The sequence below is a fragment of the Leptonychotes weddellii genome, chromosome 10 (genome assembly GCF_054177405.1).
Source record: "Leptonychotes weddellii isolate Sample4059 chromosome 10, ASM5417740v2, whole genome shotgun sequence".
Taxonomy (NCBI): Eukaryota; Metazoa; Chordata; class Mammalia; order Carnivora; family Phocidae; genus Leptonychotes; species Leptonychotes weddellii.
The window spans coordinates 19,951,390-19,965,778 of NC_138378.1; the positions used below are offsets into that span (position 1 = coordinate 19,951,390).

The 14,389-nt window shown below is 41.4% G+C and overlaps 1 protein-coding gene across 1 annotated transcript in view; it reads left to right on the forward strand.

Moving 5' to 3' along the window:
• NDRG3 (NDRG family member 3) overlaps nucleotides 1–14,389 on the forward strand; it is a 70,475-nt gene that overhangs the window by 32,229 nt on the left and 23,857 nt on the right. The window contains 4 exon segments of the mRNA XM_081832832.1: nucleotides 7,991–8,096; nucleotides 9,567–9,687; nucleotides 11,534–11,596; nucleotides 13,514–13,574. Coding sequence (XP_081688958.1) covers nucleotides 7,991–8,096; nucleotides 9,567–9,687; nucleotides 11,534–11,596; nucleotides 13,514–13,574 — 351 coding nt within the window.

Genomic DNA, 14,389 nt, shown 5'->3' on the forward strand with positions numbered 1-14,389 from the left:
CCGTATATATGATATATTGCTTTCAAAAATAACACTTATCTTGGGGCACCTGCCTGGCTCAGTCGGGGGAGCATGTGACTCTTGCTCTTGGGGTTGTGAGTTCAAGCCCCACGTTGGGTGTAAAGATTACTTAAAAATAAAATCTTAAAAAATAAAAAAACACATATATCATCAGAAACAAATTTAGAAAATTCAGAAAAGTATAAAAATACAGGTTGCCTGTCATCCTACCTAGAGATAACCGTATTTTATTATATTTATTTCCAGTTTTTACTTTTATGTTCTGGTTACTGAAAGAGTACATGCTCATAGTTGAATATTTGGAAAACACACAGAATTATAAAGAACTAGGAAAAAAACTCGTAATCCTGTAATCCAGGGACAACTATATTAATGTTTAGTGTTAGGTAGATTTGTGTATATATATGTAATTTTTATAAAAGTGATTTTTAAGTTTATATGGTTGTCGAGCTGGATGTACCCTTGTGTCCCCTTTTCTGACATAATATTAGAACACAATCTCATTTCTATATCATGTTATTTTTTTTCTATATCATTTTAAAACACTCATAAACAAAATTGCTGATGGATGCCTATTATTTCCTCATTTGGCTATACCATACCTTAACTATTCCATTATTTTTGGAAATTAGATCACTTATAATATGTTCAGTTCACTGAACATTGTCATGCATAAATTTTATCCACACTTCAGAATATTTCCTTAGGTGGATTCTTGGAATGAGTATATTTAGGGCTCTTGGCATATCTTATCAAATTGTCTTCCACTTCTACCAGAGGGGTACTCAATAAATATTAATGGAGAGTGAAAGCTGCTGTCTGCCAGGATATATCATTCTTGTAGAAGAGGCTAATAATACAGTGAATTCATAAGAATGGAGTTCTTGCTCCTAAAATAATCCAGGCATGGCCAAGGGCTGAGTAATTTCGTGCTAGCTGTTTAATTGCAGTAGCTATTTAGAGGACTGATTTATAGGACCCAACTGTGAGGATTGGTATTTAGTACTGCATTTCAAATGTATATATGTGACTGCCTCTTCTAAAGGGATCTAAACAGCTTTGAACTCTCTTTCCTTTTGAAAAGTTAAAAATTCCTTAAGTTTTTATTCCTGGTACCACTACTACAATTTACTGGGCAACATACCTGATGTCATGAAAAGCAAAAGCTACAACAGATAAAAAGACCTCAGGAATGTACATCTAATTGACACTGCATTGCATTAATCATTAAACAGCTTTAATCTCCTGCAGATCACTTGTTGAATGGGCATTGTTACAAAATAAGAATTACGGGAAATAAGTATCCTGAATGTTCTTTCCACAGACAAGAGGTGTTTGGAGAGAGCTGGGATTCCGTTGGCTGCTACATTCTTTGTTAGAAAGCTTGACCAGCTCCATGTTCTTCCCTGGCCTTGAAGGATGTGAATGTGGCCCCACTGCTTCCTTTATATACACTCCCCACCCTCAGGAAAGCTAGAATTATTGCTTGCCTACTCCACTTCTGCCTTGTGCTTTTTCTTTCTGGTGGCCTTTGTTCACATTTCCTCCCCTTGAGATGCCCTACCTTTTTTGGTTTGATTTCATCATAGTTGTTTGTGGGCATGGGCAAGGGGGAGGTGGATTTTAGTAAGTTCTAAGGATATAGGTGACTTTATTCTCATTGGGGGGGGAAAAGAATCTTACAGGAAAAACAGAGGTCCTTTTTATCAGCACCGCATTCTCATTTCCCTTTCCCCCTGTCATTAGAAGGTTTTATTTCCCTGACGAGCTCTGTCATGTCACGGGCACAATGGCTGGCAACTTCCCCAAACCCACGTTCTTCAGTTTAGCAGCCTCATTACTTAAGATCTTTACCTGTAACTCTAGGGAAAAGTCCAGGGGTGGATTCTTGTTGGCTTAGTATGGGTCACGTGTACATTTTTGGACCACTCACTGTGGCCAGAGGGTAGGGTGTGTGAATTGGCCAGACCTGGACCCCCTCCTACCTGGGCTTTCCTACTTAGAGTGTTCTGGACTGTTGGAAGTGGGTTAAATAACCATTCATTCTTTTTCTTCTCATTGTTAACTAAGGCTATGTGAGGAAGATATTGGAGTTGGCTTTGAAGGAAGAAAAGATATGTGCTGACATATTGTAAAAGAGGCTTTCAGATTCAGAGCATGATTAGCGAGAAGTCCGAGCGTTGTGGGTGGTTGAAAAGTTAACAGTAGAAACAGTCTGCAAGAGTGTTGACTGAACTAGGCTAAAAGAGGTTAAGAGGTAGGAGGGAGAGAGCTGAAACTAGAGTCAGGGAAAGGTGTCATGGAACTTTAAAAAGGAAAAGATGATCTGTTGATAGGCAGAAGGCTGAGTAATCCTGGAGGCAGATTCTTTTACTATGGGAGTAAATGAGGTTATGCAAATGAACCTTATACCACTACAGGGTGGTAAGGTAGTAGAGGTATTCTATCAAAAATTCCTATATAATAACAAAAACTGTACCCAAGGCTCATAAGTAGTCTGCTTATTAGAAGCAGAATAAAATTTCATGCTAACAAAAATGTTAACATTTTCAAATGTTATAGAACTATTTCAGATTGACCAGGGCATGAAGTAATAAAAAATTAACTGAGTTCAGAGAGATAAGACAAGTCAGGTTGTGTAATTCTGGTAACAGCACATTTAGCTGAGGGAAGAGAACTCAGAAAAAATGAAAATTTATTATAAAATAAATAGTCACTCAAACACCCAACTCTTGGTTTTGTTTCGGGTCGTGATCTCAGGGTCGTGAGATCGGGCCGAGTTGGGCCCGGCGCTCAGCGCAGAGTCTGCTCAAGATTTTCTGTGTGCCTCTCCCTCTGTCCCTCCCCCCCCCGCCCCACTCCTCCCTCTCTTTCTCTCAAATAAATGAATCTTTAAAAAAAATAATGGTAGGGGTGCCTGGGTGGCTCAGTCGTTAAGTGTCTGCCTTCGGCTCAGGTCATGATCCCAGGGTCCTGGGATCGAGTCCCGCATCGGGCTCCCTGCTCTGCGGGAAGCCTGCTTCTCCCTCTCCCATTCCCCCTGCTTGTGTTCCCTCTCTCGCTGTGTCTCTCTTGGTCAAATAAATAAATAAAATATTTAAAAAAATAATAATAATAATGGCAATATCCTAAACTCTTAAGTTCTTTTTTTTGTTTGTTTTTAACTCCAGTTAACACAGTGTTTTATTAGTTTCAGGTGTACAATAAAGTGATTCAACAATTCCATACATCACTGGGTGTTCATTACAAGTGCACTCCTTAATCCCCATCACCTGTTTAACCCATCCCCCACACCCCCCCCCACATCCCCATAAACTCTTAAATTCTTTAAAAGGCTTTCTGATTGAAAGTTCCATCTTTGATTAAGAGGGAGAGGCAGTCCAGGATGAAGAGGGGACCAATATGATTTCAGGTCATTTTATAGCTTGGAGAATAAAGAGATCATGTTCAAGAAGTACATAGCCTTGGAGATGTAAATAATCAGACTGCTGGGAAAGATCTATGACCAGAGCCTGTTAGACACTCCGTGGGCTTTGCCCCGTGAGCACAGGCTCTCACTGTGTAGTCACACTCTTTAGAATGCTGGGGTGAAGGGTGGGGTAATTGGAAAAACAGCCTGTGAAGCAGAAAGGTGGCAGCAGCATCACCCCTGCAATTGCCTGACCATAGCCAGAGTCTCTGCACACTCATCTCCAGATGGAGAGTTGTTCCAGTGATTCAAACACAGAGTCACAAAGGATATATTTCTGAGTCCACGTGGAGGTGAGTGTCTCCTTTCTTTTCATATTTTTTATTCCACTAAGAACATTTACATTCACATACTTTGAAAATGAAGAGAAACTATGTGAGACACTGACAAACAAGTGTTGCTCCAAATAGGGCAACCAGATTGACAAATAGGGCCCAGGACTCTTGGCCCATGAATACTTCGGTCGTTATACAATTTGAGGGCTTGTAGTGGGAGGTAGGGGCTGAGATCTCCCTAAAAAGGTTGAAATCTTGTAGGGATCGAGTTTTATGGATCCAGAAACTATGAATTTCTCCAGATTATGAGATGATGACAGAGTAGTTACTTTGCCTTGTTCCCTCATCTACTTATACAGTGTTTTGGTTTGTTTTTTTATTTTTTACCCCATTTGTTATATCGCCCTTTTCATCATCCTTCTCCTGAACTTCCCTGACAGCTTACTATCCCCCACCCCATTCCACACCTCCCCCCCACATGCTCTCTTCATAAATTACCTGGCCTTGGGAGGTCCTGCTAGCCTTAGGGCCAAGCGTTAACTGTATTTCCCCCTCCATCCTCGGTAGCAGAGCTAAGGCCAAGCTGGAGTATTTTAGTAAAACTCTACTGAAGGTTTGTATATGACAGAATGAAGGCTTCGGCAACCTGATTGTGAAGCTGACAGATTGTTGCACATTCTCTTCAACTTGGGTTCTCTTGTAGTGTCACCCATCTCGCAGAAGCCAGCTTCTCCCTCTTTATACCTTTTCTCTCTCAAGAAGTAAAACATGGAGGAAGGGGGGATGGTAGTAAAACATGAGCGAGTTCCCTTTCTGAATCTGTCACCTCCCAAAAGGAAACAAAGTCTCAAAGTTAGGGTACATTCCTTCTCCAGGTTTTTATACTTTAAATCTGTGTATGTAAACATACAATCTATATTATATAGTGTTGCTTTTTAAAAAATCTGCATTGGGGCGTGTGGGTGGCTCAGTGGTTCAGCGTCTGCCTTCAGCTCAGGTCATGATCCCAGCGTTCTGGATCGAGCACTGCACCCCTCCCCCCCCCATCAGGCTCTCTGCTCAGCAGGAAGCCTGCTTCTCCCCCTCTCACTCCCTTTGCTTGAGTGCCTTCTCTCGCTCTCTGTCTGTCAAATAAATAAATAAAATCTTTAAAAATAAATAAATAAATAATCTGCATTAAGTGGTATATACATACCTTTCTGCATTTCTACTTAGCGTTATGTTTTCAAGATTTTCTGTGTATTAATGCTTCTAGTTTAGTTCATTGATTTTAATCTGTATATCGTTATATGAATATATCATAATTCATCAGTTTTCCTACTGATGAATATTTAGGCTATTTCCAGTTTTTTTGACATTATAAATAAGGCTGCAATGTACCCCTTTGTGTATATCTTTTTGTATGTATAACCATGTTTGAGAATTTCTTTAGCTTACACCTAAAAGTAAAACTGCTATAGGGTAGAGACCTCTTAACTTTACTAGATATTACAGAATTATTCTCCAGAGTAGTTGCTCCAGTTTGCTTGCCTGCCAACAGTGTATGAGAGTTCGTTCTTCTCTGTATATTGGTCAGCACTTGGTGTTATCTGGCTTTAAAAGTTTTGCCATTCTGACGTATGTGAAATGGCATCTCATTAAATTTAATTTGCACTTTCCTGACTACTAATAGAGTTAATGTCTTTCTCCTCAATTTTATATCACAGTTTCCTATTTCTTTCATAGCACTTACCACATACTATTATTATGGATTGGTTGATTTGTGTGTTCATTGCCTGCCATCCTGTCTAGAACATAATCTCTGTGAGAACAGGGATCACGACTCTCCTGTTCATTGTTTTATCCCCAGACCTCAATCCAGGGTCTGGTAGTAGGGATTCAATAAATAGTTGTTTAATGAAGGAACCTGCTAGTGGGAGGGGCAGGGGTGTTCCTTGGTAGGTCTGCTATTACTACAAGAGAAATGCTTGTACAGTAACTGGAATTTATTTCTTTATATTCCTCCCATCCAAACACTATACTTTATTTCCTAACCAGTTCAAAGTATCTGATTCTTTCCTTCATTTCTTATACCCCCTTTCCAAGCCTTTTGAATAGGCTTGAATAGAAGGTAGCAGAAATAGAGAATCATAGAAATAGCCACTCATGGTTTGATTTGATAGAGATTATGTGCTCCAGCCTGGGGCCTATGATTTGAAATACACTGATATTGAATTAGCCTATGATTATTTTGTGCCCCACATCAGAGAAGAAACCAAAGTTCTGATGAGGTTCATTATTAGATAGGAAATTAAGTTGGAAGCCCTTTGCCTTTGTTGGGATTCTTATTTATTTATTTATTTATTTATTTATCTATCTATCTATCTATCTGAGAGAGAGAATGGGAGACAGCATGAGAGGGGGAGGGGCAGAGGGAGAAGCAGACTCCCCGCTGAGCAGGGAGTCCGATGCGGGACTCGATCCCGGGACTCCAGGATCATGACCTGAGCCGAAGGCAGTTGCTTAACCAACTGAGCCACCCAGGCGCCCCTGTTGGGGTTCTTATTAAAAGAATTAATCTTGGGGCACCTGGGTGGCTCAGTCGTTAAGCGTCTGCCTTCGGCTCAGGTCATGATCCCAGGGTCCTGGGATCGAGCCCCGCATCGGGCTCCCTGCTCAGCGGGAAGCCTGCTTCTCCCTCTCCCACTCCCCCTGCTTGTGTTCCTGCTCTCTCTGTGTCTCTCTCTATCAAATAAATCAAATCTTTAAAAAAAAATAAAAATAAAAAAATAAAAGAATTAATCTTATCCTAACTACTATCAGACTCTCTGAGATAGGCAGGACTTCATCAGCAGAGATTCACTAGGCTAGGCATGGTAATTTTTTATTTTTGAGAAATATAGACATTGACGAGGACTAGAATAAATCTCAGTGACTTTTTTACAGTTCCCTTTTTTTCTACTGTCACCTTAGTGCTGGTACCAGCAGCTCCAATTGCATCTTGTTCCAACTTTATTTAGTTCCTGAGTTCTGTTCTTTTTTTTTTTTTTTTTAAGATTTTATTTATTTGACAGAGATACAGTGAGAGAGGGAACACAAGCAGGGGGAGTGGGAGAAGGAGAAGCAGGCTTCCCGCGGAGCAGGGAGCCCGATGCAGGGCTCGATCCCAGGACCCTGGGACCATGACCTGAGCCGAAGGCAGACGCTTAACGACTGAGCCACCCAGGTGCCCCATAGTTCCTGAGTTCTGTTCTGACTACATCTTAAACTACTCATTGCCTTGATTAGGGTTCTTTGAGGGAGCAGGGAACAAGCCCACCCAAGCTAGCTTAAACCAGACACAGTCCAGGAATGTCTCAGAAAGTAAGAGCACAGACAGCTAGAACCAAGAATTAGAGCAGTGGAAATGTCTACTAAAAGCTCCCAAGTGGAGTGCCTGGGTGGCTCAGTTGGTTAAGCATCCAACTCTTGATCTCAACTCAGGTCTTGATTTCAGGGTTGTGAGTTCAAGCCCCCTCCACGCCCAGTGTGGAGCCTACTTAAAAATTAAAAATAAAAATAAAATAAATAAAATAAAAGCTCCCAAGTTTGCTTCTCTTTTCAAGAGAAAACCAAGCCAAGGATAAAATCTTAGTCCCAATTACAAATTCTCAGGGAAGGATGCATGCTCAGCATGGACCAGATGCCTGCCTGTCTCCAAAAAGCCATGACCATAAGGTTACTTCTACAAACATGGCAGCCAAGAGCCACTCCTGTAATGTATGGATGACACAGGAGGGCAGCTGCCAGAGGGGAAGAGATGTTAGGCAGAGGCACCCATAGATGTCTACTGAATTTATCAGTTGCCGGACATTAGTTTAGAGGCTCTGAAACCTAGCAACTCCTTCATATCTTCTGCTTCCTTAACTTTTCTTGCCCCAAGTCTTAACCTGGCTCCTTACCCAGCTTGCTGTTCTCCTTTCCATAGCCACTTGCAAGTGTATTCTTAACAGATCCCTGACTGCCCTCACTTAAGAGATGAACTTTGCGGATGAGAAGGTATATTTTTTCCCTCGTTTGTTTATCTGGAAGGAATTAGAAAGTGGGAATATTCTGTATACTCTAACATCTCTCTGGTATGGCTTATAGTCCACTGATGTGTCCTGTCCCAGCAAGTGGGAAATAGCAGTAATTAGGTATTGTGGAACTTAAGCCACCTGGGAAGTCCATTCTGCCTTTGCTGAGACCATACATTCTCTTGTTACAGGAACATGACATAGAAACAACTCACGGTGTGGTCCATGTCACCATCAGAGGCCTACCAAAAGGAAACAGACCAGTTATTCTGACATACCATGACATTGGCCTCAATCGTATGTATTTGATTTTATACTTTTCCTTTTTATCTTAATACATGATCTTTGTGTATTTATTTTTAAAAAGAAGAAATCCCAGTATTCTAACAGAGCACAGGTGTTTTCCTCTGTGTCTTACCCTGCCCTCCTCATAGCTACACGTGTTAATGGCAGGATTAAGGTGTCTGGGAACTGTTCAGGAGAATGTGTTTGGGGGATACTGGAATTATATCTCATCTTTGTGTCTTAACTGCTAAAGGATGAACTGGTTAAGAGAGCAGAACTGAGGGGCACCTGGCTGGCTCATCGGCCGAGCATGCAGCTCTTTTTTTTTTTTTTTAAATTTTATTTATTTATTGGACAGAGAGAAAGGGAGAGCGAGAGCGAGCGCACAAGTAGGCAGAGCGGCAGGCAGAGGGAGAGGTAGAAGCAGACTCCCCGCAGAGCAGGGAGCCTGATGTGGGGCTCGATCCCAGGATCCCGGGATCATGACCTGAGCCAAAGGCAGACGCTTAACCAACTGAGCCACCCAGGCGCCCCATAGAGCGTGCAGCTCTTGATCTTGGGGTTGTGAGTTTGAGCCCCACGTTAGGCATAGAGATTACTTAAAAAATAGTGTGTCTCTTTAAAAAAAAAAAAAAGAGAACTGAAATCAGTTGTTTATTTTGTTTAAATCTATACTTCTTTGGTTTTTTTTCATATTTCAAGTTAGAAAATCCAGAGTTTGAACTTAACTTTGTTGTGAGCTCTTCGTGAATTAGTAAAAGTATTCTTGCTATGGTCTGTCATCAGTGATTTTAAGTGGACTCTTCTAGATGGTAGTATAAGATTCTGGCCCTAGCCCTAGGCTCAGAGTCTATACTTGTGTTTTGTCCCATGCTTCTCTAGCTTTCAAACGTGGCCTACATTTGAGGCTACAGTCTAGTGCTGGAGCTTTTGTAGCCTCTTTTGCATGAGAAGTGATTTAAGTAGTTATACTAATAGGGTAGAAATTGAAGCAGCAGCCCCTCTCTACACCCCAGCAATTTTGCCAAGAGACCGTCTTCACATGGTGAATCTAAGCAGCCCAGGATATTTATTCTAGCCAGGTTCCTGGAATATAGTCAGCATCTCTGTGTCAGATGGAAGAATAAGGTACATGAGAAATGATAGCATTATGGGTGCAAGACTATTTCGTGCAATACCAGAATTGGTTTCCATTTTGTAGACATTGTGTAGAATCGAGAATTCATTGTTGTTTTCAGGTCATTGAGATGTCTGGTATTCAGCCTTTAGGGCAGCTTAAATCACATTGTTCAGACACCTCATTTTAGTGGAACAGGGATTAAAAGGGAGTAAAAGCGGGAGAAGGAGAGTGAAAGAGGATGACGTTAGGAATTAATTGAGTCAAGGAAAACTGGAGAGAAAGAGAGGACTTTTATGTACAGTCTGTTGAAAATTGGGGAGAGACAGAGAACCTGTGACTTATGAGTATTTTTACTCTTACAGATAAATCCTGTTTCAATGCATTCTTTAACTTTGAAGATATGCAAGAGATCACCCAGCACTTTGCTGTCTGTCATGTGGATGCCCCAGGCCAGCAGGAGGGTGCACCCTCTTTCCCAACAGGGTAAGGCCACTAGCAGGATCTTCTGAAAGGCATGCATTCAGAAGAGCAAATGATTGAGCTCCAGTGGGAGAAGTAGCATTGATTTTAGCATAGCGTAGGGGTTATACTTATCAACCAACTACCCTCCCTATTTCTCTCCTTGCTCTGAGAGGACTGTCATGTACATGTACAGTCTGTTGAGGAAAACTGCATGTTTTCCTATATCCAGGAATGGTTCTCCATAGATGGGACTCTGTCTCCCTGCAACTGCAAGGCTTAAGTGTCTGAAACACCCACTTCTCACTGTCTTTTATCTGTCTCCTTCATCATCTTTTTAAAATCTGTCATTTCTGTGTCCCTCCCTGAAACTTCCAACTACCTAGGTCCAAACTCCAATCCCTCTGAGCTTCCTGAGAGCACCTCCCCAACCTTACCTCCCAATCTGGTGACAGGAATTTGAATATTTTGTAACCATTTATTCTGAGAAGCTGCCCTGTCAGCTAGAGATGCATTTTGAGTGGACTTGGAGCTCTTGGCCTCATCCTAAACCTGCTTTGCATGGTGGAGCCACAGTCTCCCTCACTCTTCCGTGGACATTGTAATTATTGAGAAAGCACAAGCTGTGGAATGCTGGGTTTTTTCCCCTTTCCCTTGGCTCCTCTCCAGAGCTGCCTCTGCCAGTGACTGTTGTGAAATAGACCATTGCAGATGAGTAAGAGCTAACACTTACATGGGACTTGATAACATTCCTCACGCTGCTTTAAATGCTTCACATTTATTAAGTCATTTAACCCTCACAGACCTATGGGACAGGTTTACTATTATTCCTATTTTACAAATGAGGAAACTGAGGCCCAGAGATAATTAAGTAATTTGGCCAAGATTACATAACAAATAAGTAGCAGAGCTGGAATTTTTAACTTAGGCAGTCTGGCTCCAGAAGCCATGTTACTGACTATGTCCAGGCTGTTCCGTCTCTCAGATGCAATTTGGCCAGTGACCAGCGTATAGCCACCAAGATTTAGATTCAGTTCCTTTTTTCTGTTTTGTGCACAAATGGCTCAAGAGCACTCCATTGCTTAAAAAATGTTTCAAGCAGAGGCAGGCTGACTCCCCTGTCAGATAGGGTAAATCCTGCCTCATATATAGGAGATTGTCTTAAGATCTCTTTCCATCTCGTATGTTGACTAACATAACGTAATAAAATAAAATTAAAAAAAAAAAGATCTCTTTCCATCTCTGCTTCGGTAATCTCTGTGGATGCTCCCTTCTTTTCTTGGATTCCTAGTCTGAATCAGTTCCTGGGCTTGCTTGACCATCTTAGGATCCAGTGGTTCATACCATACACCAGATTCAAAAGCAATAAGGTAACCATGTTATCTTATGCTTGAGTAAAGCAGATCAGCACTCATGATGAGGAGTCCAGGATTTGTGACTAGGTGGTTAGGCCCAGTAAGGCTTTGTTTATTCTTGCCTTTAGCTGCCTGAATATAAGCTGCAGACCAAGAGCCACTTCTTCAGTTGACATACTGCTGGAAGTTTGCTGAGCCTCAATCCCAGTTAAAGTGATTATTAGGGATTTGGAAATACCCTGGGAAAGAGCCATATTACCTTTTCTTTTCAAATGGCTTCCTCTGGTCCCAGAAACTGCCCTTTAGAATGTGGAGACACATGGATTCTTCTCCTCCTTAGCATGGAAGTCGTAGAGAGTTGCACAACTTGTCACAGTCATTTCCACACATTATCTCCTTTCAGCCTTTGGTAAAAGAGAATGCTTTTATCTAAGAATCCCATACTCTTCTAGCTGTTCTTGTGATTGGGAAATGTGGGTGCATCCTAAGTCAGGAGATATCCTTTTGAATTTCAGGTACCAGTACCCCACAATGGATGAGTTGGCTGAAATGCTGCCTCCTGTTCTTACCCACTTACGGTAGGTTCATTCTTTTATTGACTTTCTACCATTTGTTTGATCTAGGGGCTATGCTGGTGAGCAAACGGAATTAGTCACTGTCCTCGTGGAGCTTACATCTTAGTGGGAGGAATAATTAACAACAAATAAGAAAACAATCACAACTAAAGTGCTATAAAAGAAGTCAGTGAGGGTGATGTTAGAGAAGGGTCAGGTTCACAAAGATAAGGCTAGCTGGGCAGTGCCTCTCTAAGAAGTTGTCATCTAGGCTGAGACCTAGACAGAGAGCCAGGGCAAGATGGTTCCAGACAAAAGGAATAATATTTCCAGAAGTCCTAGACCAAATGAGCAAGTAGGAGGAAGGCACAGAGTGAAATTTGAGAAACAAGCAAGGACCAAATTACATAGTCTCACAGATCAGGTAAGAATTTAGGATTTTATTCAAAAGATATAGATATATAGAAGGGTTTTAAGCAGGGGATTGATACCCAGTTTCGTCTTTTATTTATTTATTTATTTATTTTAGTTTCAGGTGTAGAATTTAAAAATGGGTTAGATAAGAATGTGCATTAAAGGGCACCTGGGTGGCTCAGTCATTAAGCGTCTGCCTTTGGTTCAGGTCATGATCCCAGGGTCCTGGGATCGAGCCCCACGTCAGGCTCTCTGCTCAGCGGGAAGCCTGCTTCTCCCTCTGCCTCTCCCCCTGCTTGTGCTCTCTCTCTCTGTCAAATAAATAAATAAAATCTTTTTAAAAAAAAGAATGTGCATTAATTTTACTTTTTTTTTTCAATTTAGTCTTTTATTTTTTTTAAAGATTTTATTTATTTATTCATGAGAGAGAGAGAGAGAGATAGAGGCAGAGGGAGAAGCAGGCTCCCAAGGAGCGGGAAGCCCGATGCGGGACTCGATCCCAGGACCCTGAGATCATGACCTGAGCCGAAGGCAGACGCTTAACCATCTGAGCCACCCAGGCGCCCCAATTTAGTCTTTTAAAATGATCACTCTGAGTATAAAAGTTGCCTTTCAGTAAAGCCTGTTTACTTTTTTAGTTTATTTTTTATTTTTTTAAAGATCTGTTTATTTATTTTGGGGGGTGGGCAGAGGGAGAGAGAATCCACAAGCAGACTCCCTGGCAGAGCATGGAGCCAGAAGCAGGACTCGATCCCAAGACCCTGAGATCACTACCTGAGCCTGAACCAAGTGTCAGACACTTAACTGACTGCGCCACCCAGGCGCCCCAAGCTGTTTATATTCTTAAAAAGGATCACTCTAGCTATGGAGAGAATGGGTTGGAGAGGAGTATAAGAGAAAAAGCAGGGAGACCTTTAAACTATTACAGCAGTCAGGCAAGAAGAGGTAATGCTAGCCTGGGAACTGGATGCCCTCAGGGGAATGCAATGAAGTAGATGGAGATAGGAAGGAAGTATTTTGGAGTTAGACTCTATAGGACTTGCTGTTGGATTGGACATGGAGGTATTAGGAGAGGGAACTGTTAGAATGACTCCCAGGTTTTAGTCCTATTTCATTTAATCCTTAAAATCAACTTAGAAGTAGGGGTGCCTGTGTGGCTCAGTTAAGCATCTGCCTTCGGCTCAGGTCATGATCTCAGGGTCCTGGGATCAAGCCCCGAGTTGGGCTCCCTGCTCAGCGGGGAGCCTGTTTCTCCCTCTCCTCCCCACTCATGCTCTCTGTCGCTCTCTCTCTCTCTCTCAAATAAATAAAATAAAATCTTTAAAAAAAAAAATCAACTTAGAAGTAAGTAGTTGTATCCTTTTGTAGATTGGGAACTGAGGTTCAAAATTAGAGAAACTTGACCAAATTCCAGAATCCAGTAAGCATCAGAGCCAGATTTGGGAACCCAGTTGTATTTTTTCCATTATGCTGTGTCACCTCCAAATGAGTTAACCTTATCGGTTTTGTTTATATCCCCTTTCATAGTCTGAAAAGCATCATTGGGATTGGAGTTGGAGCTGGAGCTTACATCCTCAGCAGATTTGCAGTAAGTACATAAAGGATTAGTCTCAATACCCTTGAGGCACACTGCCTAGGTCACAGCTCTACTTCTCTGTTAGTTACCAGGTACTACTGTGGGTCTTATTTAAGTTTTTCTAAAAATTCTGTGAACAGCAGATAGAGGATTATATGTAAAGCCCAGTTTTGTATTTATAGTACCTGAAAAATCACAAATGAGGGCATTACATCAATAAAAGGTAATTCTTAGAGAGAACTTACGGAATTTTGTGCAGCCATTAAAATTTTGTAAGAAGAGCTTATAATGATATGTGATTCACGTATACTATAACGTTAACAAAGAAGTGAGAATACAGATCCACATAGTTTGTCATAGGCATAGGAAAGGACTGGAAGGAGATATACCAAAATATTAACAGGGATTGATGTTGTGTGGTTAGGTAATACGAGGTTTTATTTCCTAATTTTTATAATTTCTATTTATCAGATTCTCTATAGTGAGTATAATCAGTGTAATCAGAGGGAAGGAAAGTAAACTAGAGAGTTTTGAGTGTACATAGAAATGTTTGTATTGATTTCTTTTTTTTAACTCTTTTTTTTTTAAGATTTTATTTATTTATTTGAGAGAGAGAGAATGAGAGACAGAGAGCATGAGAGGGAGGAGGGTCAGAGGGAGAAGCAGACTCCCTGCTGAGCAGGGAGCCCGATGCGGGACTCGATCCCAGGACTCCAGGATCATGACCTGAGCCGAAGGCAGTCGCTTAACCAACTGAGCCACCCAGGCGCCCCTGTATTGATTTCTATTTAAGAAATAGAAATTAAGAAATTTTTTCAGGTGCCTCC